Here is a 23,970-nt window from a genome sequence, read left to right as displayed (position 1 = left end):
CACATACTCACAAACTTGTACCACCTGCGCACATGGTTTTATTTCTATTATCTCCCATTGCTAAATGTTGATGTTTTATTATCTAACTCAACCCTAACATTAACCTTGGGAACCAAAAGAAACATTCTAATTTTAATATAAGACACCCCCATGGAAACCAGTGAAATATCCCCATAAATTCAAAATCATCATGTTTCCTGTTACCCTGGAACATCTGGTCCATCTGGTCCCCACAGAGAGCTAAATGCATGTTTACACGTGTTCACAAACAAACATGCTACACTACGGTACAGTGCTTTCTCCTCATGATGTTACAGTATTTCAGTAAATAATTGTTCTAGTCCTAGGCTTAGATATACGGTACCTGAACTATGGTCTCACTTTAAAAAATAAAATAAATCCTCATGGGAACCAGCAAAAAACAGTCCCTGCAAATGTTCATGTTTTATTTTATCCTGAAACACCTGGTCCCCACAAAGACGTAAATACACACCCAAACACACACACTCTCTTCCTCTCTCACTCTCTCTCTCTCTCTCTCTCTCTCTCTCTCTCACACACACACACACAAGCTCAGTCCAGCAGAGAGAGCAAAGCATCACAACATACAAGACCTTCGTTTTCCACACGCGGATTTAGTCAGCCTACCTGTGAAAGAAGAAGGAAGAGAAGAAGAAAAGAAGAGAAAAATGAACACCAACGACGCCAAGGAATATCTTTCCAGGCGGCAGATCCCTCACCTTTTTGAGGTACGGTTAAATAGCCGAGGGGAAAACTTAGCCGAACTGTTGTTTGACAGGGTTAAACCGTTTAGATCTCGGCTCGGTTCTGTTTCAGATGTTAACACGACTGAAAACTGAAAATGGCTTTTAAGGCGAGTGTCGAGTTGAGCAACAAGTTGTCCGTGTGAAACAAAGTCCTCGTGTAGTCTCTGAAGACGGATATGCCAGCTAGTCTGTTTACTTTCTGTGAAACAGAAGTGAGAGATGTTTGTCTAGTGCGTTGTAGGCTAAATTCATCTTTCTAGGTTAGTGGATTTTTGAGTCTCTCCTGGGACGAAGAGAGAGACTGACTTTGCTTTTGTAAGCTTACTTAGCAGATCTCAGCTCTAATGACTCAGCTCGAACTAGACCGCAGTGTTTTTGCATCATGTTCTCATAATACTGTGAAAATGATTAATCAGTCTTGGCTTTGATAGCTGTATGAACTGTCTATATAAATGTTAAAGGGGAATTCCATTGATTTTTCAAAATTGCTGCATAATTCAGTGGTTGAGATGTAAACAGAGTCCTTCAGGGTGGTTTAGTGTGAAATATAGTTCATTTGTAGAGAAACTTACGGTCTCATGTCTTTCCAGTGGTGATGATAGGAACCAGGGGTTCTGATGTCTACAACACAAATATAACCATTTTATTTACTATCCAAAACCACCAGTGAACCTACACACGTCTTCTGAGTTTTGTATGAAAATATTGATGATAGTAAAATAGTGGAAAATCTGAATGAATCACTTTTCTCTGGGGACTATTTTGCCTTGTATCCTTCCACCGTGAATGGTTTAAAGTAAACTGATTAAAATATGTTTTAGACCAAAACATTATCACAAAACTACCACAAAACAATATGTCAGACATCAGACAATGTAACCGTTTCATGTTTCTGGAAGGGAGCTTTAAGAGGTGGATGTCTGGTTCCTATCACCACCACTGTGACCATTTCCCACTCGGTATGTTTCACTAGAACATAGTATTTCACACCAAATCACTCTGAATGACTTTGTTTACCTCCTAACCATTTAATCATGCTGCAATTTTGAAAAATCAGTGGAGTTGCCCTTTACATCCACAGGTTTGTGCGCATTAATATGTATGTATATTAGTGAATATGAACTTCTTTTACCTTGCTGCTTTTTCACATACTAAAGTCAAAGGCTAATATAAATAGCCCAGGTCGCATGTTTTGAGAGAATAAGCCATTTCTCTCTATAACAGAACTTATGGAAAAAAAACAACAGATTGCTTCAGTCTCACAGCAAGTAATTACACGATAGTACATAGACTACTGTGAGATAATACTACAGAGATATTATGGACGTGAAAGAATGATGAACCATTACAGAAGTATTAGGTGTAGTTCATATGGCAAAAATATAACATCACAATACTTCAGAACAATTTCATGATACACAATTTGCATCACAGTATGTAGATTTTCTGAAATTTGTGAAGTTGGAACAGATAAAAAAGCACCAGTAGAGCCACACTTAAAAAAAATACTGTCAAAAACAATGATTATAATGATTGTATTCAACATTTCACAGACCATACTGTTCTACATCCAATTAAATATGATTCATTACACTCTGTAATGTAACCTGCAGTCTCCTTTAAGTAATGACAGTATTCATGATATGCTCAGAAAGGCATATTGTGACCTAATATGGTGTAACTCTTCACAATAACAATACATATCATCACATAACCCACCCTTAAAAAGTATGATAAAGCACTATAGAATGCTATATTATAGTATTATTATAGATCATTTTCATGGGGATTCTATCTAACTGAAATCATTTGAAGTCATTAAAAAGTCTGTTTTTAATGGTAGGGGAGCCAGCAGGCACTAAGAAACAGGCTTATGTCCCTTTAGCCTGGACATTTACATAGGAAATTAGATCCTTCAATCTGTCTCTATGGTGATCCTCAAGTGGGATGCTGTAATTGCAGGGCAGCGAGCTTCAAGTTTGTCTGCAAGTGGCAAGTTTTTCTTCAGAGACTGTCAAGGAGGGCTCAGGCTGCAAGAGGTGTTACGCGGCTGCATACAAAACACCTTCAATGAATACAGAGCCTGAACACCTTGGATAAACATGATATTGACGTGTGGAGCATGCATGCATTCAGGCGTGTGATTGGAAATCTCATCCGGCGCCGTACGCAGCACTCACCGAAGGAATGTCATTTTCAAGAGAACAGCAGACAGCAGATCGTCTCCATCGTGTGTAAGAGGCACATGCCCAGACAGGCCAGTGCTTCGCGTGGAACGTAAATATGTGAGAATTTCCCTTTCGGCGGTAGAGTATAGACTGAAGTTTCCGCACATGTAGTCCACACTGACTGTCGCCAAGGCAACAAGCTCCCTATTTATTTCAACTGACTCATCATACATACAGACCAGGCATTGGGGACCTTGAAAGAAAGCGAGAGAGGGGAAGAGAAGAGAGAGAGAGTGAATGAGAATGAATTTGAGTAGGCATAGTGTGCGGATAGACAACACACTAATGGATGCATTATTCGGCCTTTAATTCTGGGGTTTATTACTCAGTTAATGACCATAAGTCTTATTGTGTCTATTGTCTATTATGAATTATTAAGTAAGTACTACAAAACTGTGAAGCTTTTATGATTGTGAGAAATGAAAGTCTGGAGCCTCAGATGGGCCATCAGAGTTTAAGGGCGAAATGAAATTTGGCAGCACTTTTCTGAGGTTTGACAAGTTGGAACAGACAAAAAAAGTAGTCCTACATTTAAAATACTATCAAAACCTATTAATACAATATTGCATTGTACTGAACCAAATTAACCAGAACTAATTTTACTCTATTCACAATGAAACGTGCAGCTTTTCGGTGTTCTTTAAATACTGACAGTATGCATGATGCACTTAGAAAAGCATGTGACTTAATGTGACAATGTATTTTTTAACAGTAATTTGTGCACTAAAAGTTGCAGGAAAAAAATGCAATATTTAAGTTTGTCCTCTACAGAGGATGTATTAACATATTTTCATTTAGGTAATCAACATGTACCAGAATTTGACCAGCGTATTCAAACTTTTGCATATGACTGTACATTACTTACTCACTCACCTAATGTAAGACGTGTACTATTGGGAAAAGTTGAAGTGCTCTACTCAATCTAAATAATCTATGAATCTAAAGTCTGTTTACTCAAATCATTTCCTGAGGAAGCAACAACTTGAACAAGGAAGCTGCTATTTTTAAATTAAAGTCAGTTCATGTACACTTATATAGCTAGAGGGCTCACTTTACATATAGCACCCCAAAACTTTGACATGAATAGTCCACTGTTTCAAATACAATAACTGATGTCGATGTCAACCTCACTGTATTCGTCACAGAAGTATATCAGCTTGCTGTAGTTTCATCCTCCATCGTTCCAATCCAAACACTTCATTCATAACATTGTTGTGTTGTTCAAATGCTAGAAAAAACGTATAGGAAACCGTTTGGGAAACCTGTTTTTGAGGGGAAAGGGAACCTGTATGTCTGGTGCATATTAAAGGCACAGTCAGCTCACCTGTCCTACACAGCTGCCTTATTTAGAAACTGATTATTTATTGCGTTGTGCGCTGTGTGGATTGACATGTAAATGCACAGTGTCTATATTAGCATCAGAAGAAGCAAATGACTGATTAGGGCCGGCTTAGTCCTCCCATCCCCGGACAAGCCGAGCGGTCCACTGCACGGCTGCACTGTGTGGGCTGAATAGAGTGGCCATTTGCAATTATCATTTTCTGCACTGTGCTATTCATTTCTCTCTCTTTTCATCTCACCTGTCCATCTAGACTGGTCCAGGAATCCGTAGGCACCGGATGGGAAAGGGTTGTATGTGTGTGTGTGTGTATATGTGTGTATGTGTGTGTGTGTGGGCGAGATCCATTCGCTCTCACAATTCGCTTTGAGTCGTGAAGCAAATAAGGTTACACATAATTGTGTTAGGACCTCACTCTAACCAATAAACATCAACATGATGCATTGGATAATGTGGCTAGAACCAAATATGTCATTTGATGCCAGCCACACAGTAGTAAACTAGATGTTTTCACTAAACCTCAACCTATGATACATATACACTCACCAAGCACTTTAGCAGGAACATCTGTACACCTGCTCATTCATGCAATTATCTAATCAGCCAATCATGTGGCATCAGTACAGTGTATAAAATCATGCAGGTTACAAGCCAGCAGCTTCAGGTAATGAGGAAAAAATGTGATTTGGATTTTGACTGTGGCATGATTGTTGGTGCCAGACAGGCAGGTTTGAGTATTTCTGACACTCCTGCTGATCTCCTGGGATTTGCAGGCACAGCTGTCTCATACCCTACCCAGGCATGACAGTCTCTAGGGCCTACTCAGTCTTTAGGGTTTACTCAGAATGGTGCAATAAAGAAAAACATCCAGTGAGCAGAGAGAATGACCAGACTCTTTTGAACTGACAGAAAGTCTACAGTAACTCATGTAACCACTCTGTACAATTGTCTTGAGCAGAAAAGCATATCAGAATGCACAACACATTGAACCTTGAGGTGGATGGGCTACAACAGCAGAAAACCAGATCATATTCCACTTCTTTCAGCCAAGAACAGAAATCTGAGGCTGCAGTGGGCAGAGGCTCACCAAAACTGGACATGAAAAACATATCCTGGGCTGAAGAATCTCAATTTTTGCTGAGGCACACAGATGGTAGGGTCAGAATTTGGCACCAACAGCATGAATCCATAGACCCAACCTGCCTTACGTCAGCAGTCTAGGCCGATGGAGGTGGTGTAATGGTGTGGGGAATGTTTTCTTGGTACACCCGTTAATCAGTCATCAATTGAATGCCACAGCCTTTTTGAGTATTGTTGCTGATCATATGCATCAATTCATGGCCACAGTTTGCTCATCTTGAAATGCAATAATGCACCATGTCACAAAGCAAAAGTCATCTTGAATTGGTTTCATGAACAGAACATCTTTGAGATGTGGTAGAACAGATTCACTACATGAAAGTGCACCTAAAAATCTACAGGAATTGCTAGATGCAATCATGACAACAAGGACCAGAATCTCAAAAGAATGTTTCCAATATCTTTTGGAATCCATGCCACGAAGCAAAGGCAGGCCAGTATTAGTATAGTGCTCTAAAACGTGCTTTGTGGGTGTATAGAGAAGGTTTTCAGTGTGAAGGGGCTGCATTAATACTGTATCCTAAGCTATGGCTTTTCTGCTCTTTTTCAGAGCATGTTGACTGGCTTGATGTACCACCGGCCCGAGGATCCTTTGAGCTTTCTGGAAAACTGCTTGCAGAAAACACGAGAGCTTGGGGGTCCTGAATGTGTGGCCTGGGACACCTTCATCACGCCTGACAGGAAACCACTACCTCCTATTAGTACTGCCCAGGGAAAGAAAGCCCCCTGTAAACTGGGTAGGTCCCAGTAACAAATGAATCACTATGATATCAAGATGTTGAACGCATTGTATAACTGTTGAGCGATTCAAATAGTATCAAAACACTATACTCTTAAAAAGGATGGTTCTTTAGGGTTCTTTAGTAAGTAAGTCTAGTATATGTTTAGTATATAGAACCATCAACACTCAAAGAGCCATTTGCATGGTTAAATGTTTTTTTGCATGGTGCAGTCGTTCGTGAGATTGATGGAGGATGTGTTGTAAATGGTTCTATTTAGAACCTTTTTCAAAATATTCTATATAGCACCAAAAAGGATTCTGCTTGTAACAGTAGACAAACCCTTTTTGGTGCTATATAGAACCATTTTCAAAAAGGGTGCTATATTAAACCGTGTACAACACATTCTCCATCAATCTGAAGAATTATTTCACATTTATATGAAATAATAGCCTGGCCTGCCTGCTCTATATTGTGCCGCATTCAAAATGCAATTCAAGCTGAAACACTCCTTATAACTTCAGCATGAGTTGGAGCTAAATTGCTGTAGGCTGAATAGGCAGATATATGTGTTGGTTTTTGTGACATCACAAAACAGGCTGTTTTTGCAGCTTAGTTTCCATATATGTACTGTATGGACTGAGGAGTGAAGGGTAGGTTTTGACATGCTACATGAACGGTTTGCATACTACATGAAGCTCTTCTCTTTCATGAAAGGCAGGATGATGTGAAGCATTTAAAATAGTTTCTCAGAGTAATCCGTACCTGAAGTTCAGTGAGCGTAAGAAACAAACTCTAACTATGCGTCATTAAATAATTATGCATAGCTATGACATAGCTAAATCAGATATGACAATTATTGGAACCCCTAAATATAGCAGATGCTCTTATCTTACAGTGGAATGTGACATAGGTTGTTGGTTGTAACTATTGGCTGTAATTCTAATAGTCATTAATAGTAATATAATAATCTATTTTCTATTTTCCCATTCATTTATAACATATCAGCCACTGATGTATTGTGCATCCCTAATAAGAATATATAAGAACAAATAGCAATTTCCCTGTAACATGTTCCACTGTAAAATTACAGTAAATGACTGGCTACTAGTGTCATTACTTTCACAGTCATTTATTGTACAATGGTATCAGTAAATAACATTAAAATAGTCACTGTATACTGTGACTCCACCGTCACTTGGACTGTATATTTTTACATAACACCTGTAAAAGTAATGCAACTTAGTAACCAGTAATTTACTGTAAAATTACATATAAAATTACTTTTACCAGATCTTCAAATATGTTTTAAAAAATTTATTTTTTTTAAATTTTATTTTTTTGCAAATACACAGACATTTTAATTTTGCTTATAACTTTAACAAACATGACCAACAACTTTTATCTAGCAGTACTAAAAAAAACCTTTTTGTCAACACCTCAGTGTTCCAGCAAAATTCCAGTATAACACTTTAAAAGTCTTTAAAACACCAAAACCTGAATCATTGTTTTCATTGTTTCATTGTTTATTACAATGTTAACACCTTTGTAACTCTCAGTTGCTGTTATATTCCATAATGCTGTGCAATACAGCTCAACATCAACCTCACAGTAATTTGCTGTGTTATTACAGAATATATCTTGAGATAAGTTGATTTCATAAGAAAATGATGAATACAGTGTTTTACTGTGAAAAATTAGTGTTGTGTTGTGAAATCCTGGCAGTGATTAACAGTGTACATACTGCATGTCATCTTTCACGTTTCATAGACAGTGGTCCTGGTCCTGGGCCTTACAGACGCTATGACAGACTGCCCCCCATTCAGGCTCAGTTCTCCATTGAGAGTGATTCTGACATGACCGAGTCTTCTGGACTTATACAGGAGTATGATGTCTTTGACCCATCCAAACCACGGCCTCACATCATATTCGTCATAGGTAAGTGGTCAGTGTAGACATTGCTGAGTAGTTCTAGGAAACTTGGGTTAGCTACTTGGTATTTTGGGTCTTTTGGTCTGTTAGCCTATTGTTCTGTTGGTTCTTAGTTTCAGTCTCAATGTTAATATTTTCAGTTGGTCTAATTTCTGAATTCATGGATTGATTCTAATGAATTTCATTGCAGTCTGTCCATCATTTCATTGTAGTTTTCATTTCTTTTGTCATCTTTTCTCCTCAGGTGGACCAGGCAGTGGGAAGGGCACTCAGACGGCTAAGATCGCGGCTCATTATGATTTCGAATGTGTATCTGTGGGGGAAATTTTGAGGAACCAGCTGCTGCACCATGCACCCAGTGATAGGAAGTGGGAGCTGATTGCTCAGATCATCGCCAACGGAGAACTGGCACCTCAGGTACGGCTTTGTGAGTGCCAGTACTATTTCACTTTCACTATACAGCCCACACTTCATTTACAAGTGTTTTGGGAGCAAATGAACCACACAGTTTGTGAAATGCAGGAAATAGATAAGAGGTACACAGTTTGTGAGATGCATGATATGGATAATTCAGTCAATATGGCTAATAATGAATGAAGGCTAGTGTTTCTGATTAGCATAATATCACATTACTAAAACTAGCCAGATTAACATCTCATTCTTTCATTGTTGATTATCACTGTATGGTTCAACTAACCCAAGCAAACATCTTTAACCCTTTAAAGTTAATGCAAAAAAATGGCTATTTGTGTGGTTTTATTTACTCTGTTTCATTAATAACACAGTTTCTAAATGCTGTTGTTGTGTTTATTTTGATATGTTAAAAACATGATCTAAGTCAAGGATTGACAGATTAAAAAATTTTTCATTTTCGTTCAAACCGTGTCGCTAACTACCATTTTGAACAAGTAAACACCCTGCTCTATGATTTGAATAAACAAATCAATAATAAGTGCTTAATAATCTGAATAATAATCTGCACTGTGCTCTGAATGAGCTTTCATTTTCGAAAAAAAAGAACAGTGCATCCAACAAGATGGAAATATGTATGCATGCATATGTTATGTAAATTTTGCACAGTGGTAGACATGGACACAGCACATGAATAACAAAAGCATCTTACATTACAATATTAATAATTACTCACAAACAGCTGCTTGAAACCAGCAGAAATTCAGTCGAGAGTGGACATTTTTGACTTTCTTTCACAATACCACACTTTTATTACATAAACAGGAGAGCAGATATTGTATTATGACATGGAATTGATAAAAAAATGTTTTCTGGAATAAAAATATCCTTTACATTATTGCCAAGTTTTTGGCATTTTTGACATCAAAAGAAACAGAAAACGACACGTGCAGATTTGAAACTGCCAATACAGAACATTAATCAAATGCAAATAATTGCATAATTACAGTTTGATTACAGACACCCCTGGCCAAATGACATGTTTTGTTGATTTCCTAAGTGAAAATAAGTCAAGTTTTACAGAGAACAAACTACTATTTTAATCCATACTTACTGTTTATTTGCTGAATTTAACGTATTAGGAAGAGAAATCATACAGTATAGCCTTTATGAAAGTTGTAGCACAATTTATGTTTCATGTTTTACTATTTTCCAATGTGCTCACTCAGCAAATATATAGGAACTGTGCAGTAAATTTGGAGGAGAATGGCGTATTTAAGTGTTTCCCCTGTAGAGGATGTGTTAAGTGTTAACTTACTTTCACTTAGAAAATCACCAAAATGTAACTGGACCAGGAGTGTTCAAGCTCAATACGAATGTGTGTAATTGCATAATTATTTTTAAATAATATAGCAAAACAAAAGCAACTCTAGACTTCTAAGGGTTAAAGTGTTTTCTTTTTCAGCATAAAGGTCTGTAAGGCTCATAGTGAGTGTTTCCAAAACCTGACTGCACAGATTGTTTGAAGTACTTCTCAGAAATATTACATCCATTGGCTTGGGATACATAGTTAATAATTGAAAAAGCCTGCATGAAAGAGCATGCAGGTCTAAACCCCCAGCTTACTTCAAAAGGAGCTGAGTGGTCCCAGGTGTGATGGTGTTTGTGTTTTCAATATCTTAGTAAAGTGGTTGGTGTTTTTTATCTACTGGAAAAAGTAATGAAGTCAGATCTGTTAACCATGTGCACAAATTTGTATAGTTCTAACACAGTGCACTAGAACAGATGGTGATTAATATCTTGTTATGCTTGCCCTGATCTCTTACTGAGATAAAATTTAAATTCTCCAGGAGACAACTATCGAGGAGCTGAAGCATCAGTTCATCAAGAAACAAGACGCCAAAGGCTTCATTGTGGATGGATTCCCGCGGGAAATATCACAGGCATTCACGTTTGAAGAACAAGTGAGCAATTCAATAAAACTTCAATAAAGCAATGTAATAAGACGTTGCAATAAGAGGGCCACAGTGTACTTATCCCTTCAGAGACCTTTTCTTGTATATTAAACCATTATCATAGAATATTACAGAGTCTCACAGAATTACATGGCTCCCCACAGTTTTTACTTTCATTGAAATATGCTCAGTGCATTTTAAAAACAAAGTAGGTTTTGACCTTCTCAGGTTTCTGTGTATGTGAGAATTTTTTTTTGTTTTGTTTTCTATAATAACTTTTATTTCAGAATCTTAGATTTAAGTTACTTTTCAAACCAAATATTCAGCTTTCCTTCTTCAATAGCCATCAAGACACAACAGCAAAACTCTGTGCAACTTAAAAGATAAATAGCTAGACATCTACAGTACTGTGCAAAAGTCAGAGACCACCCTTCATTTATTTGTAGTCAAAACTGCCAAGTATAAGTTATTCATTTTTTAGGGGATATTTCTGAAGTGATTAAATAGAAGATAATCCCCTTGCCTGAAGAAGTGGAAATCAGAGAAAAAAAAACAGGAGTTTTCACAGTTGGAGCTCAAAAAATTAGTCAAAGCTACTGAGAAAATGTGACTTCAAACAAAGTGTGAAAGACCAGGTAGACCACCAAGACTGTCACCATCAGATAAGGAGAGGAGAAAATCAAGCTCTGCTCTTGCCTCACATCTGAAAAAATCCACAGGTGTTTCTGTCCATCCTTCCACTGTGAGAAGACAACTCATTGAGTCTGAAAGGATGTGCAGCTATAAAGAAACTGTTATTGAGAAAAAGAGATGGTTAAAGAAGAAGAAAGTTTTCCCTAGAAAATTGAAACTGGATGTCTGATATGTGGAGTAAGCTTTTATGGAAGGATGAGTCTGAATTTGTCATTGAGATTACTTGGATTGTGAGAAGAAGAAAATACAACTAACTTCTTAGACTAAACTCTGGAGTGTGGACAAATATTCCTGAAGATTTCTTTGAAAACCTGAAAGCAAGTCTCCCAAAGAGGATGTAAGCTGTAATAAAGGCAAAGAGTGGGCACACTAAATGCTAAAAAAATGATGTTATATTTAGATACATCTATGTTGTTTGCTGTTAAATATGTTTTCTTCATGTTGAAAAATGAATAACTTAATGGATGTTTTGACTGGACAATACATAAATGAAGTGTGGTCTCTGACTTTTGCACAGTGCTGAAGAGTTTTTTTTTTATTTGTCTCATATAATTTGCAGTAGTATTTATCAAAAAATGTCTTGATGACTCAAAATACTGAGGAAGGAAATTTAACTGTCTGGTTTAAAAAGTAACTGAAATTATTATGCACATTTTAATGCACAACTACTGTTAATTAAAAAAAATGTGGCCTATGCAAAAGTTGCACTAAAATGCCATATTTGTTTATTTTTTTTCCTGTGCAGGATTTGACCAGGGGTGTTCAATGTTTCATTCATAGACATGCTCTAACATAAAATGTGTCCTGTGCATAAGTTATGGAACATTATATGTTTTATGTTTATTTTTTTCCAATATGTTTAACTCAGCAAATAGATAGAAATTGTGCACTGAAATGTCCAGAAAAACCCTATATTTACATCGGTTCTCAGTGCTTTTTTTCACTTAGAATACCAAAAATCATGTCATTTGACCAGGGTTGCCCAAACTTTTTCATACAACTGTATTTTATCTTTTACTACTGATTCACTGTTTGGGCCTATAGTAGTACTTTAATTCGTTTAATCCTACTTGTCCTTCTCTCAGATTGGCTCTCCAGACTTAGTGATTCTTCTGGCGTGCTCCAATCAGCAGCTCCGTCAGCGTCTGGAGAAACGTGCCTCACTGCAGGGTCGGCCTGATGATAACACTCACGCCATCGAAAAAAGACTAGAAACCTTCAAGCACAACATAACTCTCATTGCCAAGTATTACCAGGAGAAAGGACTGATCATTAGGGTGAGAGTTTCCAATTCTGTCATGATCCATAGGCTTCCACAGTCTATTAAGCACAGCATGGCTAATGTCAGCTTTTGAATATTGGCTGGTTAGTTTGCATAAACAATGTCTTTTAGCTGTTGGTTTAGATATAATGGTGGTCTTTATCCATTGTGGAAATTCAGCATTGCTTATCATGATTAATGCAAAGCAGTTTTTTTCTTGCTAGGTTGATGCCGATCGAGAGGAAGATGATATTTTCACAGATATCAATGCCATAGTGAAAGAGCGACTGTTTCCAGATGACATGAAGGAAGAGGGTATGTCTTTTTGTGGTATCTATGATGCACTTCAGTGCTTTAAAGGGGACTTGCAGTGATTTTTTTCCAAATTGCTGAGTAAATCAGTCAGTTCAGAGTGTCTTGATATGAAATAGTATACCATGGAGTAGCTTTGCTGCTTGGATTTCTTTTATAGTGGTGGTGACAGGAACCAAGGATCATGGATTTACAATGCAAATATAGCCCAAACTACCAGTAAATCCACACATTATTATAATATCGATAGTGGAAAAATAAATCCAGTTTTAGGGTACTATTTTGCCTTGCATGTACCTCTCTGCCATGAATCAATGTAAAAAAATACAATTTAGGCCAAACGCTTATGTCAAAACAATTTCTCAGGCATCAGGCTGAGCATTCATAACCATTTCATGTGATAACGCAGTATTAGGTAGCTTTTAGTGTCACTGAACTTCAGACGTCTGGTTCCTTTCACCGCTACTATGAACAATTCTCAATTGGAAAGTACTTTAGAAGAGGGCATTTCACATTAAAACACTCTGAAAGACTTTGTTTGTATCTTAATAACTGAATTTTCCCTTTTGAGTATACTTTAATACTAAAGTACTTCAGTGCTGTAGCCATTTGTGTAAATACATTCATTAAAGCCCTTAATTTTTATTTCATACTTCCCTGCAGAACCATGCTGAAGAATTTCCAGAGGGATTATGAGTGTATTACTTCAACTATCTCTGAAGTTTAGGGTGAATCAGTTCTTTTTTATTTGAATCTTTTATCCAAATTGAAGGTTGAGGAAAAAATACAGATTGTCTCTCTTTACAGCCAATTTGCTGTATTCTATGGCATGACCAGCATTTGTTATCTGTAACTACAGTAAATGCCATGACCATGTGAGAATTTTCGGGCATTTGGATGGTATCTTCTGTCTTTTTCAGTCTCAGCTGCTTTAAACTGTGCCTCTGTGTTACCCTGAGCACTGGTTAATGTTCTCGTTATTTCTATACAGAAGTTAGCAGGGGTGGAAATGCAGATATGGAGGTGCATTTGAGGAGTGTTTCCTTTAAGAGACGTTTCTATTTAAATACACACTTCCTCAAGTTGTCATCTTGTAAGTGAAAAAAAAAAACTAATCAATCATCTTCTGGCTTATAAACATGTTTTCTTTGCTATATTAGGGATATGGTGTACGTCTGACCGCAGGCTATAGCATGTCACTAAGCACCAAAATGAAGATAATATGGACAAATATCCTGAGGCTATGCTCTCATTAATGGTCTTCAGTCCAGCTGGGCCACTTGCGTTCAGTGGACAAACAGTTAATATTCATGCTTGCTGACAGACATTGATCACTTACATGAAATGTCAACACGAAGTATGCCTTGATTGTCTAGTTAATTGCATATTCGCAAGGCATCCCGACTTTGCATCTTGTTTAAGCTAGTAAAGTTAAAGGGCCCATATCATGGGAAAATACATTTTCTTTTTTAAAATACAAGTTTGCTGCAAAATCAGAACATAGTTAAAGTTTCAAAACATACCATTTACCCTCCAAAGTCCATATATTCAATATATGGAAACTAAGCAGCTCATTTTGAATTCATTGTTTTTGTGGTGTCAACAAAAAAAAATACATTTATATATATCTATTCAGCCTATAGCTGTTTAGCTCTGTCTGTTCATGTTCAAGTTATAACAAATGATTCAACCAAACTTTTTGAATGAGGCACAGTACAGGGCAACCAAGCAGAGCAGAGCTCACTGACATATAAGAGTCTTAAGAGGACATTAAAAAACAGCCTGTTTAATAATTTACTGATAAAGAGAGGTTGGAAAAAAATGAATTATGACTGGTTTTGCTACATTGCTACTAGACCTCTAAGGGAAAAAACAGAATACAAGAAAAATATAGGTTGTGGGCACGACTTGAAAAATAGTTGGTTAATGATTGGAATATCATATTTACATTGTATTCCATGTACCTAGAACTGTGCAGATTGCTTGAAATGCCCAAAAACTCACGCCAGCCTTAAAAAAATAATGCTTCATGCATTTCCTAAAGTGCACCACTAGAGAGCAGCCTTTCACTTTGCAGAAAATTCCTACACTCTGTATGAATGTGCGTAATTTCAGTTCTTGCTTATCGCTAGTGGCATAAGAAGTTTTCCTCAGGATATTCAGAGAGTCTTAGGAAGATTACCCAAATCTCAGAATCAAAGCCGTGCAAGCTGTAAATGAGACAAAACAAAACATCCCCCTAAAATCAGGCTGCAAATTACATCACACAGCTTACTCCTGCTTGGTGTAGATATCATTGTTCACCTTAAATGAGTTTTGGCATGCTTCATTTGTTCTAAGTGCCCTGAGAGCACTCCATCATTGGTGTCTCAATGAGCAGTGGAATGTGCCTGCATCTCAGAATAGTATCCTCCTTATCGCTGTCTTATCACTGTGGCCTGTCTGCTGGCTAACTGGTGCAAATGACACCGCTGGCCAACTTCCTCAAACTTCAATCAAACTTCACGCCTACTGCCAAAAATACTTTGTTTTTATATGAGTGTGGTTATTTCACTATTTATATGCTTACACTATGTCAATGTACTGTATAGAAAATGTTGTAAAGAAAATATACAGTAAACTTTTTGAAGCCAACTTTCTGTGCACTTATTCTTATGAGGCCTTCTACATTTTGTTTATTTATTAATTAAATATTTTTTTATTTCTAGGCTGAAGGATTGTAGAGGGAATACTCCAGCATTTTCAAGCTAAGCTTCATCTGCTGTAGATTAATTTATGGTTATTACCACAGACAGTATATTCAGTGTGTTTTCCTGTACTTAGTAAAAAACAGAAATAATATTGACCTGAAACGTTCTTATAATGGAAACCAATGGAACAGTATGTGTTCTGATTCAGTTTGGGTCAGCCTTTCTGTTCTGTACAGGGAAACTATTGTTCCTGGTAATGGACCATATACCAGTGTTTCCCACAGGTCTGAGACAAACCTGGGGGGAGCACTGTGGTGGATTGGGAAAGGTTATTTGAATATATGAATATCTGAACACATTATAGCATTTGTTTACTCATTTGAATAGTCAAATAAGGCATCAACAATATGTTAAACCTTCCAAGGTTTTTTGTTTTTAGGTGTAAAGCACCTCATGTACTTGGCTAAAGTGAAGATTTATGGAAATAACAACAGCGAAAAGTAGCAATGCTTTGCATTAATGACACTGTGTGCCCTTATATTCACAGCAATATGACATTTGTTCTCTTTGGAATTTGTTCAGATGGAACAAATTGGTAATTGGGCATTGTTAAAATGGAATGGAATATACTTTGGGGAGTGGGGTTCAAGTATAGTCTATATGTTAGAAATGCTGGTATACTACAGATTTGGCAGATGGAGATTAGGTTAAAATGCTGGAATATTCCTTTAGGTGAATAGGAAGTTATAAAGCATCATAGCAGCACAATGACAGCTTCATAGGATGATGGTTTCTTCTGATGTAAAGCCCACCACTCCACTCCTCAGCTCCCTGGACAATTACCTTCTCCATTCTCTGCTTATCTCCAAATGCCTCATAGCTCCTCCTTTTGTCAGCAGTCTGGGGGGAGTATAGTAGGCCTCCAAGAATAATTACTCATTTTGGCCTCATCACTGTTTTCTTTGGCGCATAATGACATACAGTGAGGAGGATTTAATATTTAAAATGACCGAAATAACTTTGATACATAATTACATTACACAGACATTTAGTGTGTCTTTTTACAAGATTGATACAATCATAAAAATAAAAGCATTATTTGGAGCGATGCCGAAGAAAAGGGGTGCCCAGAATTTTGTCTTGGGAGATTAAAGTGCAGTGATTGTGGTGGACTATGGGCCAGAACAATTTACAAATAAAGTAGGAGGGTTATGTATTTTATAACAGTACACATTTTATTACAATATTCAAAAATACAGTTTTAAAAGGAAAGTAAGAATAGATGGAATGGAAAGTTGGATATAGTATAATATGTTTGTTCTTTCATTGGGTGAGGGAGTGGGGTTAGGGCAACTTTCTGGTGGGCTATATGTAAATATCCTCATGGGCCAGCTTTGGCTCACAAGCCACACTTTGGGCCATGCTGTATAAGAAGGATTTTGGGTTCCCTGAAGAACCTTTTAATTGCTGGTTCTTTAAAGAGCCATTTTTTACATAAGATGTGTGAGAGTAAAGAACCATTTTAAAGTTTCTGGAACCTACGTCTAATTATTCTATACTATGATTCCTTATTTGTACTATGGGATAAGTATCACTGGACCGAAGTATTCCAGTATAGCACGAGTGTCACTCCAGTCTATTTCTATTCACTTCCATTTATAGTCTGCCAGTGCTGTGGTTCTGATAAAGCTTATCTCACACCCTGGAATGGAAGTATAAAAGTGCACGGCTGGCTCAGACAACTTGCTCTTCACTCCCATCTTCCATTTGGTGGCTGCTTAGTGTGAACGCCATGGCCCCGAAAAAAGTCGAACCCAAGAAACCGGAGCCCAAGAAACCAGAGCCTAAGAAAGAGGAGGCTCCAGCACCAGCTCCTGCTCCTGTCCCGGAGGAGCCCAAACAGCCTCAGCTGGACCTGAAGAGCATTGTGTTGGAGTTCAGTCCGGACCAGATTGAGGAGTTCAGGGATGCCTTCACCTTATTCGATGAGACACCAACGGGCGAGATGAAGATCAGGTATGCTCAGTGTGGAGATGTGATGAGGGCTTTGGGCTACAACCCCACCAACGCTGATGTCCATGTGGTGCTGGGGAAGCCCAAGGCAGAGGAAATGAACAGCAAGATGCTGGACTTCGAGACCTTCCTGCCCATGCTGCAGCACATCTCCAGGGCTAAGGATCAGGGCACCTTCGAGGACTTTGTGGAAGGCCTGAGGGTCTTTGACAAGGAAGGCAATGGCACGGTGATGGGAGCTGAACTCCGCCATGTTCTGGCCACTCTGGGGGAGAGAATGACCGAAGACGAGGTTGACCGCCTCATGATGGGACAAGAGGACGTCAATGGCTGCATCAACTATGTTTCATTCATCAAGCACATCCTATCTGGGTGAACTGGAGAATGTCCTAGAGTTACTCAAGGACTGTTAAAACAACAACCAAAGGACTTTTAAAAGGAAAATTTAATATTGGTAAACATCAAATAAAGATTATATTATGTCTCTACTTTATTCTGCTGTATTGTCTTCTGTCTGTTGCTGGTCTTTATGCAGTCAGGTTAACTACATGAAAAACAGCTGGTATACAGTCACCAGAGTAACTATTCATACTGCATGCTTGCATGATTTCTAGCACTTCTGCTGGGGGAAAAAGTATAGAAAGAAACTGAATATATTGAGAGGTCAGTATGTTCTGAGTAGTATAAAAAGTACTTATATCTACAATTTTATTTATTATATAATTTATAATTATATTTATTTATTATATTAATTATATAAAAATAAAAGTATTTATATCTACAATTACATTAAAGGGGAGCTCTAGCCAAAATAAAAACATGAAATTTAGCTAATTTTAGGTCCAAATGCACTTTTAATTGTTTTTCAATAGCCTATGAAAATGACTGAATTCATTAGAGCAATGAAGGTGTTTCACATTGGAAGCACAAAGTCTACAAGACATTAAGCCTTAATTTGTCTTTGTGTCAAGGACATACTGTGAAACATTGAACCAAAAGCATGTAAATCCGTTTGTAAGTCATGGATTCTCCTTCAGCAAAGAACATAATGTACAGCATTAATTGTCCTGCAAGCTTATCTTACATCAACCCTCTGATGTAAGTCTTCTGGAGTGGAATTTCTCACTGCTCATACAATACAAATATCAATTAGATTAAATTCAGTCCATCAGCACACAACACAGATGCATGCAAGCGCATCTCTCTGAGTGTTTATGGGTTTCCATAGGCCACGTCTAGCATCTTGAATTCATCTCCACTCTAATTGGGTTTGAGAACATTGGGGATGTAACATTGCTCCTCTAAGTAGGATACACACTATACTTGACCTGAATCAATATGGAGTCCCATATCGTCCCCAGAGGAGTGAGGGGGGTGCAGTCATACTACTCAGCTAATGTGATTTTAGAGATAGAGGATATAGATTATACAGCCTTGAATGGCCCAAGTCAAAACCTGGCCTTGTTTGGAAGCATAATTGTTACAATAACTCTGCAGTTTAATTATTGAGTCCTCATTCCTTGCCTTACAATAGCCACTCAAGTTTTATATATATGTCCCTGCACTCATGCATATTTTTATATGTTTAGTATTTTTTTATATACTTCTGGATATATAGATACATGTTGACTTCTTCTCTATGTATATGGACCATTCTACCAAATTAGTTCAAACTGTAGTCCCACAGACAAAAACAATTAAGCATTCAGGCCTTAAATGTTATATCATTGTCTATTTAAACCCAAAGTATTATAGAGATCGTTAAAAAGCTACTAACATGTAGTTTCTATAGGAGGTGGCTGTCACAACCCTTAACTCTATTTTTAAAAAAAATACTGTCCCACATTTTCATGTCACTACCGAAACACAGCTTTCATCCATAGGCAGAGCCTTATTTCAGCCACACCTCTGCATCCTAGATCAGGAAGTGACAAGGCATCCCTGTCCCTCATGGCCACATGTTGAGCAGTGAGATCCCATTGTTTGTATAACAGTGTGTAACAAGAATTGTCACCGCTGAAACACATTTTCTGCCATTAAGTACACATGTTTGTGTTTTAATAAAAATATTATGACTTTATGTGTATAAACTGTTTGCTAGTCGTGTACCAGCTAACGTTTTTGAGTTATGACCAAAATGAGCTAAAATTGACGCTGAAACATTTGGTAAAGTTTCGGTAGTGTTATGTTTGTTTGTTAGTGACAATTTATTTTAATAAAATAAACATAAGGTACTCAAAGCAAAAGGATTTTAGTCTAAAATCCACATCAGTTACAACTTTAACATGTGTTTCAAACTGTGAATTTAAACCAGTTCAGAAGAATGATCCATGTGTTGTGTTGTACAGCTGTACAGAATATGGATGTTCTTGGCATATTGTACTTTGATAACCACCAACTATAACTCTGACTTGTGTGTTATTCTAGCATTTTTTCCCCTGAGGTCCACTTAGGACATTTATGTGCATTAATGTGTCAAGAACAATCCTGGTTCATTTTTACATCCTCATTTTCCAAACTTTCTTTATCTTGTATGATTAAACAGACTCATATATGTAAATGAGGTGTGTTCTGAAACTTTAACAATGTTTTCATATTACATCAAACACTTTCATTTTAAAACAGCAAGAAAAGTCTTTTTTTTATTTTAAACGTTTCCCTGAAATAACCAACTTTCTCCACTGTATAAGTTCAGTTTACCATTAATACAAAACTTTAGAAGCAAAATTAGGAAGGTTTACACTACTGCACCAACTTATTTTCATAATTAAACCTCATATCTCAGAAATGGTGACTTCATAGGAGAAGGAAAAACATTCTTACCTTTAAGATATGTTAGTGTAACAAGACTTTAGTCCAAGTCTTTTTGGGCCCTTTTCTATTGGCTCACACATCATCAAATGTTCACATAATGTACACAGCAACTGACATTTTCAAATGTAAAAAAAAGAACAACCATAAAAATTTCACATAGTGAATTTCACCACATCATTACCAAGATTGTAAGTTCAGAAGTACACAAATGCATGAATTGATTTGACTTTTAAGATTCATGTACAGATGATAAACCTTCACCAAACTGATGGAAGGTTAAAATGTGATTAAATGTGAAGCAGCTGTTGGAAAAGTCTCATTCCTCTTTATTGATGATGAAACACCATAACGATTTCAGAAGACTACAGAGACTCCCCGTGTACCTATTAACTGCGTAATTTGCTTGGCTCATTGGACAGTGGGGAACCCTCAGGGTCTTCTGGGCCTTCGGAGAATGCCTAATGATTTCTGGGAACCAAGTATAAATATCTGTCAACTGCAATTCATTTTTATTCAATAGAATCATATTTGTGTTTCAAATCTGCAAGTAGTGCAGTAACACTTTATTTCATTGTTATATAATGGGTTTAATTCTTGAAACGCCCATCAGAAATTTGTTCAATTATATATTTTTTTCTCTCTGTGGTATCTAAGTACATACAGCCAGGTGAGATATCCCATTGGTTAGGCCTTCAGTTTGGCTCCTGAACGTTAGATTCACTTCCAACTTAATTAGGAAGTGAAATCAATCAAATGTTTCAATTAACAATGGGTGGGACCAAAGACACAAGGCAAAACGTCACTCTAGGCCTGCTGGAAGTTCTGGATACATCACTGACTGTGGATACAGCCAAGGGTGGTGGCCTGACTAATAGGTTTCTATCAGATGTTAGAAATGGAAAATAGTACGACTGTAGAACTGTTAGATACAGGGTAAAATATATGTTGATGTCTGTTATAAGCTTCAAATAAAACATGAAATGTCTTTTGAACAGGCTTGTCTTTAATCTAGAACAGACAAAAAGCATTCATGTGCTTCACTGTTAGCTTAGAGCTAACATAATGCTAGAATCCCATAGGGATTAGCAGAAATTATCATTGTTGTAAAGGTGTAGTTTCTCATTTTTAAACGGGTTTTGACTTTTATGGCCTGAACTGAAGGCCTAGCTCTAATAGTCATAGTTCACCACTAATACATTAATGTATAAGAAAGGGCAACAACCAATATCTTTGTGAAGAAAACAAAAAAATACATTATCAATGAATGAAAGTGAATAGCAGCCAAATGTCATTATGGAAATGACTTTCATTCAATGTTAGTCACATTTCTTAACGCATCCTGAATCAGGTAAAACTAGCGCACTTAATTTATTATGCTTTTATCCAAACTTCACTGTTTCAGTACTGAACACTGTACAGCTGCACACAGTCCTAATGTGAATTGTCCTTGGCTCCATGTATGGTGGATTTCCCCACCAATGTTCTACTACAACAGGCACAGCAGGATGGCAGGTGAGTCCAAGGAAGGATCGAGTTCTATTATTTCCGAGAGAAAAAGGGAGAGTGCGTGTTTGGTGATGGAGGGTGTCCTGGTATGCCCTCTTCTCACCACATCTGTACTTTCCCAGCTCCGTTGCCTCTGTTATGCCCCAGACAGAGCGGGCAAGCCACCATCTATCAATCACACCCCCATTTACTGTGACCACAGACACTATGTCTGCCAGCCACAGATCCTCACGGAGAGCTGTATGGTTGGACAGGGACATGCTGCTGTGTTTAGGCTGCCTGCTGTTGGTGAGACATACAACCGATTGGCCTGTTTAAAAGCCTCCATTGGTCACTAATGTCCAATGTTCCGGACACAGACTAAGGCTAGTCAGGGGCTTTAATAAAAAAAAAAAAAAAAAAAGAATCCCATTACTGATGCAATTTGGCCCTAGGCTAGACTTAGTCTGTCTCCTTGAAAACAAAACCTTCTAAAACCTATTTGGCAAAGCAGCTGAGCATTGTGGTGACTGCTGGGTGACATGTTTTTCTGTTCGTTTTGACAGCTCCTCAGAGGGATGTCTGCATGGGAGAATTTCAGCCAAAGCTATGATTCCTCAAGATGTCTTCAGCAGGATCACTCACCAAGACTGAGTGTTCTTTGGCACGCCACAAGTGTAAATAAGCACAAGCTATGATGTAGTAATTAGCGCAGCATTTTCAGATTTGTAATATTACTTGTCCTGAGGAAAGATTTATGCTCAGGGTTGGGATGTAACAGAATACAAGTATTGGGAATATGCAATCAGAATTCAGAAATTAAGTATCAGTATCATTTTGTAAAGGCAGTATTCAGAATATAGTTACTTTTAACATTTTTAGAAGAAACCACTTGCATGCTTAGCCACTAAAAAAATGTATAAACCATCTTTAAAAGAAACACCATCAATGCTTGTTTAACTATTTTAAAATCACAATCACAGACACCTAAGTTCCTGCTAAAGCCTGAGTAGATTAATAAATCAATGTGATGATCAGTTATTAATCTCAGTATTACTGAGCTCTGCTAAAGCCTGAGTAGATTAATAAATCAATGTGATGATCAGTTATTAATCTCAGCATTACTGAGCTCTGCTAAAGCCTGAGTAGACTGATAAATCAATATGATGATCAGTTATTAATCTCAGCATTACTGAGCTCTGCTAAAGCCTGAGTAGACTGATAAATCAATATGATGATCAGTTATTAATCTCAGCATTACTGAGCTCTGCTAAAGCCTGAGTAGACTGATAAATCAATGTGATGATCAGTTATTAATCTCAGTGTTACTGAGCTCAGTAGACTGAAATTCCTGGATGAAAATAAATAAACTAGATACCTTAAAACATCTTGAAATAGATTAAATAATCATACAATTGTCTTACAATAATAAATCATAATAATAAATGTTAGAAATATTAGCTAGCTTTAGATGTTGTAGTTTGGTGTAACGGTGCTGAGAAGTTCTTTTGAAGTACACTTACAACAGGGTGTTTGGCGGTAGTTTGATTTAGCCTGTTTGAAGTGTACCGCTGCCTTAACTGCCTATTCTGTTACCTCACCTAACAGAAACCCATGTTGGCTAGCACTGTGCTGAGTATTGGGAGAGAAGGAGAGCATAATATCCACCCAGAGAGAACGAGGCCAATCATGCTGTCTCAGACTCCTGCTCACGGATCGTTGTGGCATCGCCGAGATCGAGCTTGTGACCTTCTGACAATAGGGTCTGCATTGAGATGGTTAACAATAGGGTCACCACTTAGATTTGTTTAACTGGGAAAAAACCCTGTGGAAAAAGCTGCCAACCAAACATGCTAACATTGCAAACCAATTAGCATTACAACAATTGCATAATGTTAATTCCTTCTATTATAAGCAACATTAGCATTTCTGACTGAACCATTCCTTTGATTCAAAACACTGATGGAGCACCGTCCCCTCTGGTTTTATTCATACACGTTGAAACTGGTTCATGTTGGGTTACCATCTATCAGAACAGTCTATATGAACATGAAACATATGGGCACTTTGAGGACATGAGACTTCTGACTTTGCTTTCTCTTAGCTTTTTTTTTTTGGTGTGTCAAGGAACTTTGGCAAATGATCAGGGCAGCTTGGCCTCCGAAATGGAAAGGTCTCGAATATCAGTTAATATTTGTCTATGTTTGAATG

The 23,970-nt window shown here is 37.5% G+C and overlaps 2 protein-coding genes across 2 annotated transcripts; both read left to right on the top strand.

The window, feature by feature from the left end:
- Positions 1-560: 560 nt before the first annotated feature.
- Positions 561-13,868, top strand: ak5l (adenylate kinase 5, like). Its single transcript, XM_036599189.1, has 8 exons — positions 561-749; positions 6,025-6,211; positions 7,964-8,131; positions 8,370-8,542; positions 10,387-10,500; positions 12,270-12,461; positions 12,670-12,760; positions 13,421-13,868. Exons 1-8 carry the CDS (start codon positions 690-692, stop codon positions 13,429-13,431), a joined length of 996 nt encoding a protein of 331 aa, XP_036455082.1. The 5' UTR covers positions 561-689; the 3' UTR covers positions 13,432-13,868.
- Positions 13,869-15,743: 1,875 nt separating this feature from the next.
- On the top strand, positions 15,744-17,953 carry cmlc1 (cardiac myosin light chain-1). The gene has a single exon (XM_036599033.1). It carries the CDS (start codon positions 17,240-17,242, stop codon positions 17,834-17,836), a length of 597 nt encoding a protein of 198 aa, XP_036454926.1. The 5' UTR covers positions 15,744-17,239; the 3' UTR covers positions 17,837-17,953.
- Positions 17,954-23,970: the final 6,017 nt, after the last annotated feature.

Source organism: Colossoma macropomum, unplaced genomic scaffold, assembly GCF_904425465.1.
Source record: "Colossoma macropomum unplaced genomic scaffold, Colossoma_macropomum, whole genome shotgun sequence".
Classification (NCBI taxonomy): Eukaryota; Metazoa; Chordata; class Actinopteri; order Characiformes; family Serrasalmidae; genus Colossoma; species Colossoma macropomum.
Note: the sequence above shows the minus strand (reverse complement) of the source record. Positions and strands in the feature narration are given on the sequence as shown.